This window comes from Sesamum indicum, linkage group LG13 (genome assembly GCF_000512975.1).
Source record: "Sesamum indicum cultivar Zhongzhi No. 13 linkage group LG13, S_indicum_v1.0, whole genome shotgun sequence".
NCBI classification, from domain to species: Eukaryota; Viridiplantae; Streptophyta; class Magnoliopsida; order Lamiales; family Pedaliaceae; genus Sesamum; species Sesamum indicum.
In genome coordinates this window covers 3,165,123-3,181,161 of record NC_026157.1, presented here as the reverse complement: position 1 = coordinate 3,181,161, position 16,039 = coordinate 3,165,123, and the positions used below count along the sequence as shown (strand labels likewise).

General features: G+C 39.2%; 5 protein-coding genes and 1 non-coding gene across 10 annotated transcripts; 3 read left to right on the top strand and 3 right to left on the bottom strand.

The window, feature by feature from the left end:
- Window positions 1-3,287, top strand: LOC105176246 (mitochondrial import receptor subunit TOM20). Of its 2 annotated transcripts, none has more exons than XM_011098983.2 (6): window positions 1-375; window positions 442-520; window positions 911-1,080; window positions 1,164-1,211; window positions 1,490-1,576; window positions 2,881-3,287. In XM_011098983.2, exons 1-6 carry the CDS (start codon window positions 280-282, stop codon window positions 3,007-3,009), a joined length of 609 nt encoding a protein of 202 aa, XP_011097285.1. In that variant the 5' UTR covers window positions 1-279; the 3' UTR covers window positions 3,010-3,287. The 2 variants fall into 2 exon arrangements, with proteins under 2 accessions (XP_011097285.1, XP_011097284.1); XM_011098982.2 differs by having other exon boundaries at window positions 3-375; window positions 2,878-3,287.
- LOC105176244 (ribonucleoside-diphosphate reductase small chain) lies at window positions 4,435-5,604 on the bottom strand. Its single transcript, XM_011098976.2, has one exon. It carries the CDS (start codon window positions 5,569-5,571, stop codon window positions 4,582-4,584), a length of 990 nt encoding a protein of 329 aa, XP_011097278.1. The 5' UTR covers window positions 5,572-5,604; the 3' UTR covers window positions 4,435-4,581.
- LOC105176245 (uncharacterized protein YciO) lies at window positions 5,719-9,785 on the bottom strand. 4 transcript variants are annotated; one of them, XM_011098979.2, is made up of 10 exons: window positions 9,226-9,783; window positions 9,023-9,138; window positions 8,330-8,383; window positions 8,194-8,218; window positions 7,886-8,008; window positions 7,354-7,520; window positions 7,094-7,163; window positions 6,578-6,676; window positions 6,121-6,210; window positions 5,719-5,939 (listed from the first exon to the last, which is right to left on the bottom strand). In XM_011098979.2, exons 1-9 carry the CDS (start codon window positions 9,394-9,396, stop codon window positions 6,121-6,123), a joined length of 915 nt encoding a protein of 304 aa, XP_011097281.1. In that variant the 5' UTR covers window positions 9,397-9,783; the 3' UTR covers window positions 5,719-5,939. The 4 variants fall into 4 exon arrangements, 3 of the variants coding, with proteins under 3 accessions (XP_011097281.1, XP_011097282.1, XP_020554256.1); XM_011098980.2 differs by lacking the exon at window positions 5,719-5,939 and having other exon boundaries at window positions 5,971-6,210; XR_002288208.1 differs by lacking the exon at window positions 5,719-5,939 and having other exon boundaries at window positions 6,148-6,210; window positions 6,578-6,644; window positions 9,226-9,785.
- TRNAL-AAG lies at window positions 9,999-10,079 on the top strand. The gene has a single exon. It is a non-coding gene; the product is annotated as a tRNA-Leu (tRNA).
- On the top strand, window positions 10,129-11,138 carry LOC105176243 (50S ribosomal protein L27, chloroplastic). The gene is made up of 3 exons (XM_011098975.2): window positions 10,129-10,546; window positions 10,631-10,732; window positions 10,819-11,138. The coding sequence occupies exons 1-3, from the start codon at window positions 10,256-10,258 to the stop codon at window positions 10,999-11,001; spliced, it is 576 nt and encodes a 191-aa protein (XP_011097277.1). The 5' UTR covers window positions 10,129-10,255; the 3' UTR covers window positions 11,002-11,138.
- On the bottom strand, window positions 11,303-14,142 carry LOC105176242 (zinc finger protein 511). The gene is made up of 4 exons (XM_011098974.2): window positions 13,939-14,142; window positions 12,928-12,995; window positions 12,238-12,436; window positions 11,303-11,913 (listed from the first exon to the last, which is right to left on the bottom strand). Exons 1-4 carry the CDS (start codon window positions 14,068-14,070, stop codon window positions 11,545-11,547), a joined length of 768 nt encoding a protein of 255 aa, XP_011097276.1. The 5' UTR covers window positions 14,071-14,142; the 3' UTR covers window positions 11,303-11,544.

Below are 16,039 nucleotides of genomic sequence, written 5' to 3'. Positions count from 1 at the left end.
GTTCATACTCCTCCTCCCCCGCCCACCCATAGAAAGAAAAAGTAGACTACTGCGCCCCAATTCAGTAAAAAGGCAAAACTGGGGTTGGTACTCTCTCTCTCTCTCTCTCAATAAAAGCAGCACCAAAGCAAAGAGGCAGCTAGCCTAGCCCTAATCAGTTCAGTAGTAACTGCCATACGGTTATATTTTCGTTTCTCAATCCAAAGATCTACAGCACTTCATATAGGGGAGTAGAGTTGAGAGGTTAGGGCAGAAATTTCTGTATCGCTCCACGATACCATGGACATGTCCAGCGATTTCGATCGCCTCCTTTTCTTCGAGCACGCTCGCAGAACCGCCGAAGCTACCTACGCCAAAAACCCTCTCGACGCCGATGTCCGTACACGCTTTTCTGCTTTCTTTTTTCTCCTTCATTCCTTAATCTTGGCTTGATTGATGCAGAACTTGACCAGATGGGGAGGAGTCTTGCTGGAATTGTCGCAGTTTCAGAACGGTCCGGATTCCAAGAAGATGGTTCAAGGTATACTTGCTCTTCTACTTTATGTTGCTTTTCTTATGTCTCTTTCCTGAAATTTCTGTTAAATTTCATCGCAAGTGTGATAGAATTAGTTTCTCTAATTAAATTAGTGGAACCGCATATGCTTTTCGGCATTTATAATTTGGATTACTCTGTTCTGCTTGCTGTTTGGGTGGTTTTAATTCATCACTTTTTTCCTGTATGGTTTGTTTTAATTCTGACGACAACTGTGATAGACTTATTTTACTGTTAGTTAAAAAAATTGCAAAAGAATTATGTTGATATTCTATGTTGAATGGCTTATTGGATGGATGATTTTTTGGCATGCAGTTGAGGGTAGAGGTTTAAGACATTGTGATATTAACCAAACGCTAGTTATTTAATTTTTTGTAGATGCTATTGAGAAGTTGGAGGAGGCACTAGTTATTAACCCTAGAAAGCATGATGCACTCTGGTGCCTCGGAAATGCATACACATCTAATGCATTTCTCATTCCTGATCTTGATGAGGCTAAGGGTTACTTCGACAAGGCTACCCATTACTTTGAGCAAGCATATGAAGTGGTATATTACTTAATAAGGAGTTGCTGTTTTTGCTTCCAGTTCCCTTGCTGAATTGCTTTGCCTTGTTGTCATTTTGTCTGCAGGAACCACAAAATGAACTTTACAAGAAGTCTTTAGAAGTGGCTTCCAAGGTATGGATATTGCTAGTTCTTCATTAGAATTTAGTAGCTTCTGTTTGTCACTCATATTTTGATGGCTTAATCAGGTGTCTGATAACTATAATGGATCTTTACCTTGTTGAATGTATTCAAGAGCATGGGGATATTTTATAGTTCTTATTTGCTGCAATATATTTTTACTATTTGAACCTTTTTTGGATTTTCCTGTGTCGCTTAAAATATTACCATTTTTGTATTGGCTCATGAATTATGTAATCCCCCCCCCCCTTCTCCTTTTGGGTGGTTTTAAGGCTCCTGAGTTACATGTGGAGATCCACAAGCATGGTTTGGCTCAGCAGGCTATGGGACAGGGCCCTTCATCATCTTCTAGTACGAAGGTAAATAATCTGTGTTCAGATGCATTTCATGTTTATTTTCTTTGTACATCATTTGATAATCGTAGTAGAAAAATGCTTCTATAGACTGTACGCAGCAATAGTTGAGGTTGTGTTTGATTTGTGGAATCACTGGGGATTGAATTGTTATTTTGGTTCAGATGTTCTCTTTTCTTTTCTTTTCCTTCCAAGAATAATAGAGGGTGTGGGGCATTCTGATACTGGGAAACCCTTTCCCCCCAAAAAAGAAAATGTAATGGAACCTCATTTTGCTTTTCCAAGTAAGGAGGTTGTTTTCTAGGACAAAGTTGAGAAGAGAAACCACTCCTTCAATGATTTTTCTTCCACACAAAGTATACACTACCTCACTCTTATCGTTCTACACCTCCATTAGCTATATATGCTGCTAGCCAATTCCTTTTTAGCTAATCTTAGAAGTTGTTTTTTCTTCTTCCTTGCTAGGGAAAATTGCACTTTTAGTTCTATAGGATGGGGGTATTGCACTTTTTGTCCCGTACTTTATGAGATTAACATTTTTGATCACATAGGATTAGAAAACGTTGCGGATGTGGTCCCATAAACTAATCCAACGGGACCAAACTGTTAGGTTTGGACCACATTTGCAACATTTTTTAATTCTGTTGGACCAAAAATTTTACATGCAATGTGCGAGACCCAAAGTACGTCTTCTGTCCTATGGGACCAATAGTGCAATTTTCCCTCCTTTCTCTCTTTATTTGTTTCTTCATCCAAACCAAGAACTTACTGGTCTTAATGGTTTTATGGAACATCTGTGGGCCGCCACCAAGATACTGTCGACTCTGTAAATATGTGGTGCATGTACATGCTTTTTTTTGTGCAAGCTGATCAAGCATGCCTGAGGGGAAATTGAGGAATCTGGAAGGGTAAATAAGAACAGGATTTGCCATGCCTAACTCCTGTTCATATTATCATTCTCCCCGAGTTTTTGCTACCTGAGCCACTTGAATGCTTTATATATGTATTGGTGCAGTACTTGTTTTAGAGTTATACCACTTATGCATGTTCTCTTGCATTCATAGGCATAACAATCTTTGTTGTATGCAACTATTTCTGTGAGTAAATTTTCGTCTTGGGAACTATTGTGTAAGAGTCTAAATATAGCCTTCTCCTTTGACTTTACTCTTAGTTTTGAAATACAGGAAGTTTTTATCTATCTATTCTGTATTTCCTGTTGACCTGTTGGTGGCAGTTGTTACTTTGACTGTTTCATTCTTGGTATTCGCCACATATTGATTAACCACTGTATGCTACCTTTTCTACAGCAGCAGACTACCAAGAAGAGCAAAAGTAGTGATCTCAAGTATGACATCTTTGGCTGGATAATCCTAGCAGTTGGGATTGTTGCATGGGTGGGATTTGCAAAATCTAATATGCCTCCACCTCCTCCAAGATAAGATGGGGAATTTGCTTTGTATAACTTGGCGGGGACTCCTTCCATAGGAATTTTCCTTGGTTAGCTGAGATAGTCAAGAAAATACTAGTTTCTCATCAACATAATTTTGACTAAAAACCGTCTGGTACTGTAGCCAATCAAATAAGGAAGTCTCGATATTGTTTTGCTTTACTTTATTTTTGATTTGTTCAAGTTTTTGAAGCCTTTTTCTTTCTTGGTAACCTCTTGACAGAGTTGACATGCTTATTACGCGTCTTGCTTACTGGAATGTTGCTGTTATTTCCTCATTGCATAGTATGCTTTCATATGTAAATCTAGCGATGCCTTGTGTCCGAACAACTTGCTGAACTTATTCAGTAAGTTGCTTGGATTCCTTCTCTTGTGCCAACGTAAAGTGTTTGCTTTGCACAAGCCTGCTGTTTATGTGGCAGTCCTGCATAATACACTGTCCAATATCTAAAATTTGTTTCCTTTATTGGTGACCTAATGTGATGGAGGCATTTATTCGTAGTGGGAAGTTCAATATTGTGCTTTAGATTGGTGCTTGCATCTGCACGCACACAGTGCTTTTAGCATCCAGTGACTTTTGTCACATACACTCCTAAAAATGGTATGTGGCATGAGACGACACTATCTCGCGAACCGTTTCAGATTGGAGAAAACTTAAAATAGAATGCAACGACATGCTATCCGTGTCATTTTTATTGGGCTTTCTAGGATCACAGAAGTGTACCTCTCACTATAGGAACTCGGATGTCCTATAATTTTATTCTTCAGCTAAATTGTTCTTGTGTAAGAGTTTGTTGAGGTTCTATCTATATTTATCTCTTTCGGAGATGCATAAGAAAAAGTAATGGAGAATTCAACATGCTGCTTGCACTGTCAAAACCCTATTTTGCACAATAAGTGTGTAGTCTATTCCATTTTTGAACTGGTTAATGAGAATTGAACATGGAGAAAAACATTTCCCTTCAATAGTAGTTCTGTCATTGTTATAGATTGTAATGACAGTGACTCCATTATCAACCATCTGCAATTCCGTCTAAGAGAGAATGAGAAGACTCATAGGAGTACTACATTACATGAGATTTCTCAAATGGTTATAAATCATCTGCATTTGCTTGCGGATTAAGCATGCAAGAAGAGAGGATAACACTTTCTTATGCTGTGCTTTCAGCTTAGACAGGTGAAAGAGAAGAAACACAAACTATCAAGATAAAAACTATATAAAAAATGCCATTCATGGATCTGCTTGCAAGCAAAATAAAGCAATGTCCACGAGCCCTACTAATCCAACTATCACTTTAGGCTTTACTATCAGCCTTGAAACCAACCGATCTTTCTCAAACTATTGACTATGCACAAGAGACCATCATATTTATGTATAATAATTTGTTGTTTCTTAATTTCCTCAACTGAGAAAAGATGAAGAAACAAAAATACAGAAGTTACAAATTTTGAACAGCTACAGTAGTAAAGAGAAATCCCCAGATTTCACTTTCAAAAAATAAAAAACAAACAAGCAGATCCTTCCTAACAAGAATTGATAATCAAGGGGTGTCTATACCATAAATCAGAAATCCTCATCCAACTTGAACACATGGGTGGCACCATTGCCGTTCAAGCTAGACATGACTGATGCCTTCTGATATTCCCCAACCCTCTTCTCAAAGAAGTTTGTTTTCCCTTGCAAACTAATCAATTCCATCCAATCAAATGGATTCTGCACATGGTACAACTTTCCATAGCCCAAAGCATTCAACAGTCTATCAGCCACAAATTCAATGTACTGGCTCATCAAATCTCCATTCATCCCCACCAGCGCGCAAGGCAGCGCATCACACACAAACTCCCTCTCTATATTCACTGCGTCCGCCACTATTCCTTTCACTTTCTCCTCACTCAGCTTCATTTTCAACAAACTGTAAAGCAGGCACGCAAAATCACAATGCAAACCTTCATCTCGCGAAATTAATTCATTGGAGAAAGTCAAGCCCGGCATCATCCCGCGCTTTTTCAACCAAAATATGGCGCAGAAGCTCCCCGAGAAAAATATCCCCTCAACACAAGCAAAGGCGACTAACCGCTCAGCAAAGGATTCAGAGCCATCAATCCAGCGCATGGCCCACTTGGCCTTCTTTTCCACGCAAGGAACGGTCTCAATTGCGCGGAAGAGGTGGTTTTTCTCGGCCGAGTCTTTGATGTAAGACTCAAGCAGAAGACTGTACATCTCGGAATGAATGTTCTCAATGGCAATTTGGAAGCCGTAGAAGGCACGGGCCTCGGAGATCTGGACCTCTTTCATGAAGCGTCCAGCGAGATTTTCCAAAACGATACCATCGGAGGCAGCAAAGAAGGCGAGGACGTGTTTGACGAAATGCTTCTCGTCGGAGGTGAGGGCTTCCCAATGGCGGAGGTCCTGAGATAAATCAACTTCCTCGGCGGTCCAGAAGGAAGCTTCTGCTTTTTTGTACATCTCCCAGACCTGTGGGTAGTGAATGGGGAACATACAGAAGCGGTCGGGGTTGGGAGCGAGGAGAGGTTCTTCTGGGATGGAAGGCATTTTTTTGATTGATAGGTTGGATTGAGGGACGAGGAGGAAGAAAACAAGAAGGGATTTTTGAGGGGAGAGTAGTATGGTACGGTGGTATAAATAAGAGCGGAAATTATTTCAGAGCGCGCGGGATATTTAAACGTTTTTTGAGTAAACTAGAATGAAAGTAGTTGGAGTTTATTGCAGCGTACAGTGGAAGTTTAGTGAAAATTTTGAATATTTGAAGAGTTGGGAGGGAGGGAAGAATAGGGTGTTGACGTAGACGTGGTTTGGTTTAGCGAAAACTGTTTCTTTGGCGCCCACTCCCACGCTTTCTCCTTCAAATTCAATTACCATACCAACACAAGTTGCTCTCCTCTCATCTCATCTCATCTCCCCTACAAATCCAAAAAATCAGATGAAGATCGATTTATTTACATGCAAGTGCAACCCATCTCCTTGAGCTCAATGAATTAAACTATGTCCAACCAAATTTACAAAGTGATTAAAATGAGAGGTATGATCCACTTAATTCAACAACTGTACAAGATCCCTCAATAGTTGTGCAATAATTGTTACCTAAGCTACACGAGGGACCACGTGGTCTTCCTTTACATCAGAATCTTCTTCTTCTTCTTCTTCTGCAACCATCCACGGCTGCTTAGGACCCTGACAAGGAAAACAAAAACAGCAGAGTAGGGGCCAAAAATGTCAAGTAACCTGGTGAACAAAATTCAGATTGTAAAACATCCAATTACATCTTATGTGAAGAATGGTACGTAATAGCCTTCTCTCAATCTTATCTTCCATTCAATCAGCAGGTACTTAATAGTCATTATTTTCAACATCATTCCCCAACTATGATGCTAAATTCTATATATCAGATGATTCTTGAAACTAATGCCTTTTTCCTAAGCTCTCCCTTGCACGTACAGATCAAATACAGGGGAAAACTGCTATACCAACATTGGTTTATCAATCTGCACTAGTTATTTAATGATTTAACTAGTGACATGTAACACCATGCAGATTTTACCTTTCCTTGTCGTATTATTCGAGGCAAACTCCCAGTCATGTCCACCACAGTAGATGGATCAGCAACTCTAGTACCAGCGGCAACAACAAAATCAAGACCCTAGCTCATTGGAACACAAAGCAACTCAGAAGCTATCACATGGTGAAACAGACAATAGAATGCCAACAATTTGGGGTAGTACAAATAGTTCTAGTACACAGGAATGCAGCTGTAGTAAATATGTAAAATGCAGGCAGTAAGACAGTAACTGTCAACAGTCTTTCCCAGAACTACATAATCTCCAAGTAGACAAACAATTTAAAATCAGTTCCAGAGAAATACAGTTCTGAAGATAAATACCAGAGCATTGACATATGTTGATTCTACAGAATATTTAAAAAGATTTTTGGCTGTTAAATGCAACAACAAGAGTTTGCACAAAATGAGGAAGAGCTCAAAATAGAAGAAGGATGGCTAAATCAAAACTTGCAAAGTAAAATTGCAGATACTGGTAGAGATCCAAGAAAAATAAAGTACCTCAGGTCCATATACGTCAGCTATCACGACCGGATCTAACATCCATTCATTCTCCTTTGGCGACTTGACACTGAGGCAGAAGTGAACAAAGTCCTCTAGTGTGAGGATACTCGAAGATAACAATATCAACACTGAATTATTTGGAAAATCAACTGTTCCTTGAAATGCATTCTTTCTAATCTTTTGGTCACCATATCACCATATTAAAGGGTCTAAGAAAGTAAATAATGCCCTGAAGTACATCTAGCTTTACAGTCTACCTTGTGGATATTAAAGGGGCTTCCATCTTCTCCAGTATTGCCTGGCAAACAGGATCATCTGGTATACGAACACCTACATTCTTCCTTGATGCATACTTGGAAGCTGTAGTTCCATATCGTATGCATTGCTTTGGCAGTTCCTTACTTGCAGTCAAAATGAAAGTGTACTGATAGATAAAGAAGTTTTAACTACTATTATAAACCTTTCAGTTGGGAATTGAAGGAAGCCACCAAACTTAAACGCACATGTGACCAGACAATATACTAGATTCAGAACATTAATGTGGCCCTAGAGATTAATGAATAGCAGCAAAAGCCACAACAATAATACCCGATACTTGACAGTAATATGCTTGGGCAAATACAATATTTCTTTCTTTTTTAAAAAAAAGGAAAGAAGAGAAAAAGGCAAAACCTTCTATTTGCTGACTTTATAAGTGGGTACGATATATAAAGGCCTCTGACAACATGATTTGATCGAGTCATTAGATTTACTACTAGCAGGAAGAACACAATAATTTCTTACACTTACCGGACCAGGTAGGCAATGTTTAACAGCTCGGAAAATGTTTGTAAGACCTTGGCCATTGCCACGAGGAAATCCTGTAGTGTATTTGTCAATGTCTTTGAAAGAGTGACATAAAATGCTAAGTGGCTGCAAAAGTGAAAAAGACATGAGCACGCATGCATACAAACAACAGAGACAATAGGCGAATACAATTAATGCATGGACATGCAACTGCCTGTTTCGATGGGCAAAAAGAAAATGCAAATCAGGTGGGTGACTTGAGAGCGCCATGAAGATATCATGTATGAGGATCAGCAATATTTGCAACTTGCCTTTGAAGGTTCTATATCTTTTATTCTGGAAAGAAAACATACATACTCGTCACCAAAGAGATCAGGAATGCAAAAGGATAAAACATTAAAACCCTGAGCTTGGCAGTTGGTTTTAAGAAAAATCCACAGTACCTACCTACGCAACCGTTCAATGGCTGAGTTGTTTCTCAGATCACAAGCTATTGCATACCTATTATTAAACAAAATTATAGAGTAAATGAGATTCTAGTTTTTATTTAGGTTCTACTCTGCTCAAACATTCATACAAATTAAATTAAAGACAGACTCTTTAGCTTGTCAACACAATACAATTTTTCATGCAGAAGAAGAGCAATTATCCTAAACCAGCAAGTAATAAACAACTTCAACATATTGGACTCGTCTCTCCTATCCAATTACATAAACAAAATAAGACATAGATGTTTTCATCTCAACAACATTAAACTCAAACTGTATCTTGTATCAATCCAATTAAGAATCAGGACATGATTCTTTGCTACAATTTTAAGATCACAACAATCTGATGTAATTCACTGTTTTAATATTCTTGGTCCTACATGATTTGGTTTTAGCTTGACTTTCTCCGCAAATGCTTGGCAGTGGGCACATGCTATAATGGTCTCAGCTGAAACAGATGTGATGTTTGTAGCCGTTTAGCACTTGTTCCGAGGAATTACGTTAGAAGGCTTAACAACATAATTAGTTTATATTCTTCTGATTCGAACGTCAATATCTAAGTTCTCAACAAAGGTTGAGGTTACTGCTCCAGATGTTGAATGATCATGATAACCCCCCAAAACCAATAAAATTTAGACAAGTATCAACATACACAGTATCAGTTGGAATAACTCCAACAGCTCCTTGTTTCAAGAGCTCAACAATGGGGTCCAATTTCCAAGAGTCGGCCCCCCACGGATCAACCTCAACATACAATAATCCATCCTCCTGCAAAAGGTAATTGTTGAGTATCTTTGAGCGAGCATCGATAGGGAGGGTTGGAGAGCGTGTAAGAGAGAGGGACGGGGATTATACCTTAGTAAATCGAGGGGAAGAGTACTTGAGACGTTTGGGGCTCCTCTTAACAACTGCGAATGTAATGAATCGACGAGGAATGTTTGAAGGAGATTGAAAGGAAGTGCGGCATGGACATAGATAGAGGGAACGCTGAAAGGAGAGAGGGAGAGGTGTCAACACCACCGCCATCCTTCTGAATGAAGAAATGGAGAGAAGGAGAAGGAAGGGGAAATGTGGATGGAAGGAAGACTGAGAGACTATAAATTCACTTTTGGTTTTCTTTATTATTCTCAATCAGACTACAACTTTCAACCTACAAATATTATCAACGGAAATTTGCATATCACTCCACTATTGTCCCAAAATATAATACAACATATAAAATAAAAAAATAAAAAAGAAAAAATCGTCTCCCCCAAATCGCCAACCACCCCCCCACCTCTACCTCCCCACAATCTATTTCTCACACAGCATCCTTGCCTCCCTACTTCTCCAAGCTGTCTCTCATTCTCCCGTCTCCACACAACATCTAGGTGGGCAATGGGGAGCGAAATCATGCCGGCACCCCCTACCCACCTTCGTTTGCACGAACATACATTTGTATATAACATATATATATATACACTATATTAAAAAATTTTTTAATTATAATACTTTTTATATATAAATATGTGTGTATATGTAAAAGTATATTTTATAAATAATTCAAGATTTAGGCAGTTTTACTTTTAATTAGGATGATTAATGTCTACTAGATATGATTTTATATTATGAAAAGGTAGGGGCATAAGGTGGAGATGGCCGAGTTGGTCTAAGGCGCCAGATTAAGGTTCTGGTCCGAAAGGGCGTGGGTTCAAATCCCACTCTCCACAGTTTCTCTTTTTCTTCAATTTTGTGACTCTCGTTTGTCTATTAAAATAAGCTTGACTCTTTGACTGGGCTGCCGCGGCCGTGAGGGACTCCCAACCAAGGATAAGGTTTTGCACTTTTGCTCCGAACAACGGATAACCCTTATCACTTTGCTTTCTCCTTCTTTTCAGGCTTAATAATGGCGGCTGCAAGTTTGAGTTTGAGTTTCAGTCTGGCAGGGGCATTCAAAGGACTGTCAATTGGTTCCTCTTCCTTTCTCCGAGGCGACTTGGGTTCGATTCACGTCGGAAAAAGTGTCTCGATTTCGTTTCCGATTAAACCGCCGCTGACAATTGAGTCAGCACACAAGAAAGGAGCTGGAAGCACGAAAAATGGACGCGACTCGCCGGGACAGAGGCTTGGAGTCAAAATATTCGGCGACCAAGTGGCCAAGCCTGGCTCCATTATCGTCCGCCAACGCGGAACAAAGGTTTGGCAAGCCGCACCGTTTATGAAACTTTATATATCTATATTCCGCTTAAGCATCATCTAACTCCTGTTTCCCTTCCCATAGTTTCACCCGGGGAAGAATGTTGGGCTGGGCAAGGATCACACTATCTTCTCTTTGATTGATGGGCTAGTCAAATTCGAGAAGTTTGGACCCGATAGGAAAAAGGTTCGTCTTCGTAGCCCTTCCAAATTTTCCACACTTCTAGTAGTGAAAGAACTCGTTATGGCTTACAACTAGCTAATATTTTGCAGGTAAGCGTTTACCCCCGCGTTGTGCAACCAGAAAACCCCAATAGTTATAGAGCAAGGAAAAGAGAGTCCTTCAGGTTACAGCGCGAGCGTAGAAGAGCACGAAGAGAAGGCACCGTGGCCGCTGACCCACAGCTGCTACTTGCCTCTGCTGCTGAAACCTCTGAAGAGACTCCAGCTTGTTGACCAACTCTGAAATTTGCATTGTATAATCATGAGCCAAAAACACGCGACTGAACTTGTTTACTCTACGTTTGCGTTGCTTCTGTTATTGTATCTTTGATTCAAGTTCGGAAATCTGCCCAACAACTTTTCCATGTAAATTGACGGGTGGTGTTATTCATACCCAACTCGCTTGATTCGGAGATGATGGACGGACGGGCTATGTTATGCTCCGTCCAAGAACTTAACAGGATATAATTAGAGCGGCATGGTAAAACGTGGGGAAATATTAATACGCCCCTCTAACTAACTTGGATCAAAGGTGGAAAGAAGAACACTCGTGAATCTCTAATTTCTCTTCACAAAATTGATGGTTCTACAGAAATTTTCTTCACAGAAAAATGCATATAATTGAGTGGCTCAGCAAATTACTGCAGGGCATTGCAGAAGCACTCCAGCAAAAACTGAAAAGACATGTAGCATTTTATACAAAATACTTTCAGACCCCATTGGTAGAGAAAGACATTGCCACCTATCTGGTTAACCAAGAAAGTCGAGGAATTCCTGCTATCTTTTCATTTGCTCTGGTGAAGGGTCCGGTCTTCTCTCTTTCTGAATGGCTCGAGGCACAAAAGCAAGACCACGAGTATGGCGGCGTCCAAAACTGATTGATGAAGGAGAATCAGAAGTGCTTAATCTTGAGACTGCTGAAACAAGATTGTCGATGTTTTCTTGCTCCACTTGCATTTCAGTTGATGCATTTTCTGTCTTGTGCAATGCTTGTTTGCGCAAGACTTTCTGCCTCTGTCTTTTAGATGGTTTAGCCTTCTTGAAGAACTCGAATGAAGGGGGGAATTTATGCTTGTCAACTAGGTGTTGATGCCGGCTCTTGTAGCTCTTCAGCTTGGCATCACAACCTTCAACAAGGCATTCATACTAGAACACAATAAAATAAGAATTTTCATAAGAAATAATTCCAACAGCACACCCAAGTGCCTGAACAACAATAGAGCCCGACTAAGAAACAAAGAGTGGAAAAATGATAAACGATACAGGAGAAATATTTGACACACAAAATGTCCTAGGTTGATAGCAAGAATACTACTGTAAGAAAATATTAAAAAACTAGTTTCCAAGAGACAATCTTTTACTCTGGACAATAATAATAGTAAAAGTTTGATTCTATAAATTCCTTCTAGGGTAGAGATGGTTAGCACTGGATGCAAAAATTATACTAAGAAGAATTGGAAAAAAAATTACCATAGCATATCCACGGGCAACTTTTGCCTGGAAGAAAGAATCATGAGCTTCAGATACATGTATACTAAGTAAGCGTGACGTTGGATATACTCGTGAGCAGACTGAACAAGATGCCATATGCCGTGCATTATAATGATCTTCAAAGTCCTCCAAAGATTTCAGATATGCTCCACAACCAACGATTTGGCAAAACACTTCACTGATCAAAACAATTTTTGGAGGTAAAATAGTTTAGACGACAATTTTGACAACAATCTATAAATTTTCCACCGCCCTCCCCCAAGAGCCCAAAGAAATGGAGAGGGGAAAAAAAGGGAAGAAGAAGATAAAAGTAAAAAAGCTACAGGTGTTCAGGAGCAAAGTACACAATCACAAAGAATTGGTATGAAAGTAATAACAAAAGTTCTGAATATCTTGTCCTAATTCATTAAAACAAGCTCAATATGCGTACTAAATGAGTATAACCACACTCACTTGTAAAGGCTTCCATAAAAAAAAGACAATATCATACACTTAAAGACTGTAAAGAGGCTAAAGATAGCATCCATGTTAGATTGTTATATGCTGCTGGTTTATCAAGGAAAGACAAAACGATGTAAACCTGTAAGTCATCATTCCCTGTGACGCCATTTGACAATTCAAAGTGTTAAAAACTCCTAAACACTAGATTGACAAGGAGACTGTTGATACCTGCTTCCCCAATCTTCCACTCCTTCTCGTATCTGCTGTTTTTCTTCCTCTGTTAAATCCAAAGCAACCTAGAAAAGAAAGAGTTTATGATAATTGAAAATGTGTTGCAATGTACTCAGCAACATATATGCAAAGAAGCACTAAAGGACAGAAAGTTGGCATCATCTGGTCAATGCCAAGTGACAAATTTCAGAACTGTGGGTCAGTGCCTTCAAGCAGTGTGAAATCATGCTCAAGAATTCCTGCTAGACGAATCTTATATTGCAAGAAAAATCTCATTCTATATCCAAGTCCTGAATGAAGTATATAAACATGGACAACATGTTCATCAGAAGATCAATAAATCCAAATAACAAAAATGAAAGGTTACAAAAACACAAAAAGGAAATTAGACAGGCCTGCAGAATATTATAAATCACTGCAAACTTTTCTCTTATTTACCTAGCATCCCCTCCTACAAATTGGAACTTCCAAAATTTGAAACTCAGACTCAGATGCTATAGCTGTACATCAGACTTCTCCTTCTATCCCTTTTTTAATTGCTCATTTACTTCATGGCCGTATGCTTTCTGTGGTTAACTAACTTGGTCCTTTGCTTTGTTCCTCAGAGAATTTATCAAGTGCCGTCTAGATGAATTAGCAGAAATGAAATCTATGATTTGGAATTAAGGAAATATTCGGTTTGTTTAGGCAGGAATCAGCAGCAGCAGCAGAGAACTCAGCTGAAGAAAATTCTCACACAAATAAATGAAATTTAAGCGAGCCCACGAGTTATCAGTCATCATCAAACGCCAGTTCAATCAAATTAACTGGTACCGCAAATTAAAAACAAAAAACAAAAACAAATTGTTAGTCTCAACTGATTCACGAACTGAACTCCTCCACGCCATACTAGTTACTCAAAAAAGTAATGGTATTACAAGCTAGTACAAATCGGAAGTAAATTCTGAATGAATCGATTAGACAGCTCTTTAAGCTGAATTTAGTCATAAAATAAAAGGAGCGTTTTACTTGTTTGGCGAGGAGTTCTCTTTCTATGCTACCAGCGGCGAAAAATGGAGCATCCGGTGCGAAACGCCTTCGTAGCGGGTTCCAATAAGGAAACTTCAAGCCGGTTCCAGTCTCTTCTACGTCCATAACCATTCCTTGAGGAATTTGAAACTATACGCACTCTCTGCGCTTGTCTTGAGCGCTGACTCGGACTCAGACTCAGACTCAGTAGTCTGGATTTTCGTGAGAATTTGAATATATCTGAATGTTTTTGGGCCGCCAGCCAGCCCATTTCTAAATGGGAAATTATGGCTGGGCTGATAGTTTGTCTATCATTTTAGAAGCGATGACATATGCAGAATAGGTAATGGGCTGGGCTTTACTCCTGTTTGTTTTTTCCTTTTGAATTTTCAGTTGTAAATATATGCCTTCAGATTTGTTTATATTTTCGTGTGAAATAGGTATGTGTTTAAATTAATTAATAAGATTGTATTTTATATTAAATTGTGATGTCAAATTAATATATTTTTAATGAGAATAAGTACTGATACCTATAAAAAATGGACTCGCTCAAAGAAGCTCAAACAATCTAAAAGGAAGAAAGATTAATAGCAAGTGCCTAAAGGAATGCAAAGTCCAAAGTACACCCCGAAAGGGCAAATTTGGGTAAGGGTCTAACATGCCCCCAAGGAACCCAATTCAGGTAGAGCCCCTAGAGAATTGAGGTGCTCAAGGAACCAAACTGACCAAAAGAAGCAATCGAACTAAACAAGAGGGCCGTAATCACAAAAAGACTTCATAGGCCTACAAGGAAGTTAAGGATTTAAAATCTCCTAGCCAAAGTCAAAGCACATATCACATAGCGTCCATGTGTGGCCTAAGTGGCATCCACATAAGGTATTTAGGGGCACGTCTATAGAATCAGATTAGAATTCAGTAGCCCCCTCAAGGACACGTGGCTCCTCTAGCCAAAAGTAGTATATAAACCCAAAAATTTTGGACTCGGCTAGAAGAAGGCTAATCCTTAACTACCTTCTTGAAAATTCGAAAAGACATCATTATCCAAAAAATATACTTTCATCTACAATGTACTCCCGCCTTCCTCCGAGAGGGAATCCTCCAACTGCTAGGCACCTTACTTGAATCCATGGGGTATTTTCTAGCACTTATTTATTTTTTAGCACTTATTTCACTACTTTACACTTCAAGTGGACCTAAGCACCACATTTTTGGCTCAAATTGTTGGCACTGTCTATGGAAACTAAGATGTGAGAATAATATAAGTTACCAACACCAGAGCTAATACCTCATTGGATACCCCCTCTTGGAGGATGGTTCCCCTCTATTATAGGACCTCCAACAGATACTTCAGCGACTTCACCATTATTATTACCTAATATTAATGTCTCTATTAACTCGACTTTTAATGTACAGGGAACCTTATGATATGACATCCCCTCTAAGAGAAGACAAGAGCACCCTCCCCATGAAAAGGTGCCCCAGCGACTGAAGGGCGCACATTGATAAATTTTTGTAGGAACTCTTGGACTTGCAGAGGCATGTCTTTGAAGTCTCCCTAGGGGAGCAGAAGAGCACGCCCTTTAGCAAAAAAATCCTGGTAGACAAACTCCTCCTCAACTGGAATGAACCCAATTTGCTCAAGTACGATAGAACCATAGATCTTCAGGAGCACCTATTATGTTTTGAGAATGTTGCCCTTCTCCACCATTATACTACTGAGGTCAAGTGCTGTGTGTTGGTAACCATCTTCACAGAGTTGCCCAACAATGGTTCAACTAATTACCCATGGGGATCAATCCGAATGTTGGGAGAATTTAGCTCTCTTCGTACCAATTGCCAGTAGTAAAGGAGGAATAACACTCTCAATTCATTTATTTACGCTCTTTTACTTCATAACACTTATTTCACTACTTTCCACTCTAAGTGGACCGAGCACCACATTTTTTGCTCACATCACGTATAAACAAATATATCTCAATTCAATTATTGTTTCAAAAATTAAAAGTTAAAAATAAACACAAACAAAGTGAGTAAAATTAGTAATATACATGTGTAGCCATTTCATTAGTAGGTAAATTTGTGATTGATTCGGGGCGCATGA

What these genes read in the sequence shown, in the direction of transcription:
- LOC105176244 (XM_011098976.2), bottom strand. Translation starts at nt 5,571, where the DNA reads ATGCCTTCCATCCCAGAAGAACCTCTCCTCGCTCCCAACCCCGACCGC.
- LOC105176242 (XM_011098974.2), bottom strand. Translation starts at nt 14,070, where the DNA reads ATGGTTATGGACGTAGAAGAGACTGGAACCGGCTTGAAGTTTCCTTAT. An exon ending in GAGAACTCCTCGCCAAACAA is followed by an intron (nt 12,996 to 13,938) that starts GTAAAACGCTCC and finishes TTTCTTTTCTAG; the next exon opens with GTTGCTTTGGATTTAACAGA. An exon ending in GTGGAAGATTGGGGAAGCAG is followed by an intron (nt 12,437 to 12,927) that starts GTATCAACAGTC and finishes TGTTTTGATCAG; the next exon opens with TGAAGTGTTTTGCCAAATCG.
- LOC105176243 (XM_011098975.2), top strand. Translation starts at nt 10,256, where the DNA reads ATGGCGGCTGCAAGTTTGAGTTTGAGTTTCAGTCTGGCAGGGGCATTC. An exon ending in TCCGCCAACGCGGAACAAAG is followed by an intron (nt 10,547 to 10,630) that starts GTTTGGCAAGCC and finishes CCCTTCCCATAG; the next exon opens with TTTCACCCGGGGAAGAATGT. An exon ending in TTGGACCCGATAGGAAAAAG is followed by an intron (nt 10,733 to 10,818) that starts GTTCGTCTTCGT and finishes AATATTTTGCAG; the next exon opens with GTAAGCGTTTACCCCCGCGT.
- LOC105176246 (XM_011098982.2), top strand. Translation starts at nt 280, where the DNA reads ATGGACATGTCCAGCGATTTCGATCGCCTCCTTTTCTTCGAGCACGCT. An exon ending in TTCCAAGAAGATGGTTCAAG is followed by an intron (nt 521 to 910) that starts GTATACTTGCTC and finishes AATTTTTTGTAG; the next exon opens with ATGCTATTGAGAAGTTGGAG. An exon ending in CTTTAGAAGTGGCTTCCAAG is followed by an intron (nt 1,212 to 1,489) that starts GTATGGATATTG and finishes GGTGGTTTTAAG; the next exon opens with GCTCCTGAGTTACATGTGGA.
- LOC105176245 (XM_011098979.2), bottom strand. Translation starts at nt 9,396, where the DNA reads ATGGCGGTGGTGTTGACACCTCTCCCTCTCTCCTTTCAGCGTTCCCTC. An exon ending in GTTATTCCAACTGATACTGT is followed by an intron (nt 8,384 to 9,022) that starts GTATGTTGATAC and finishes GTTTAATAATAG; the next exon opens with GTATGCAATAGCTTGTGATC. An exon ending in GAATAATACGACAAGGAAAG is followed by an intron (nt 6,211 to 6,577) that starts GTAAAATCTGCA and finishes TTTCCTTGTCAG; the next exon opens with GGTCCTAAGCAGCCGTGGAT.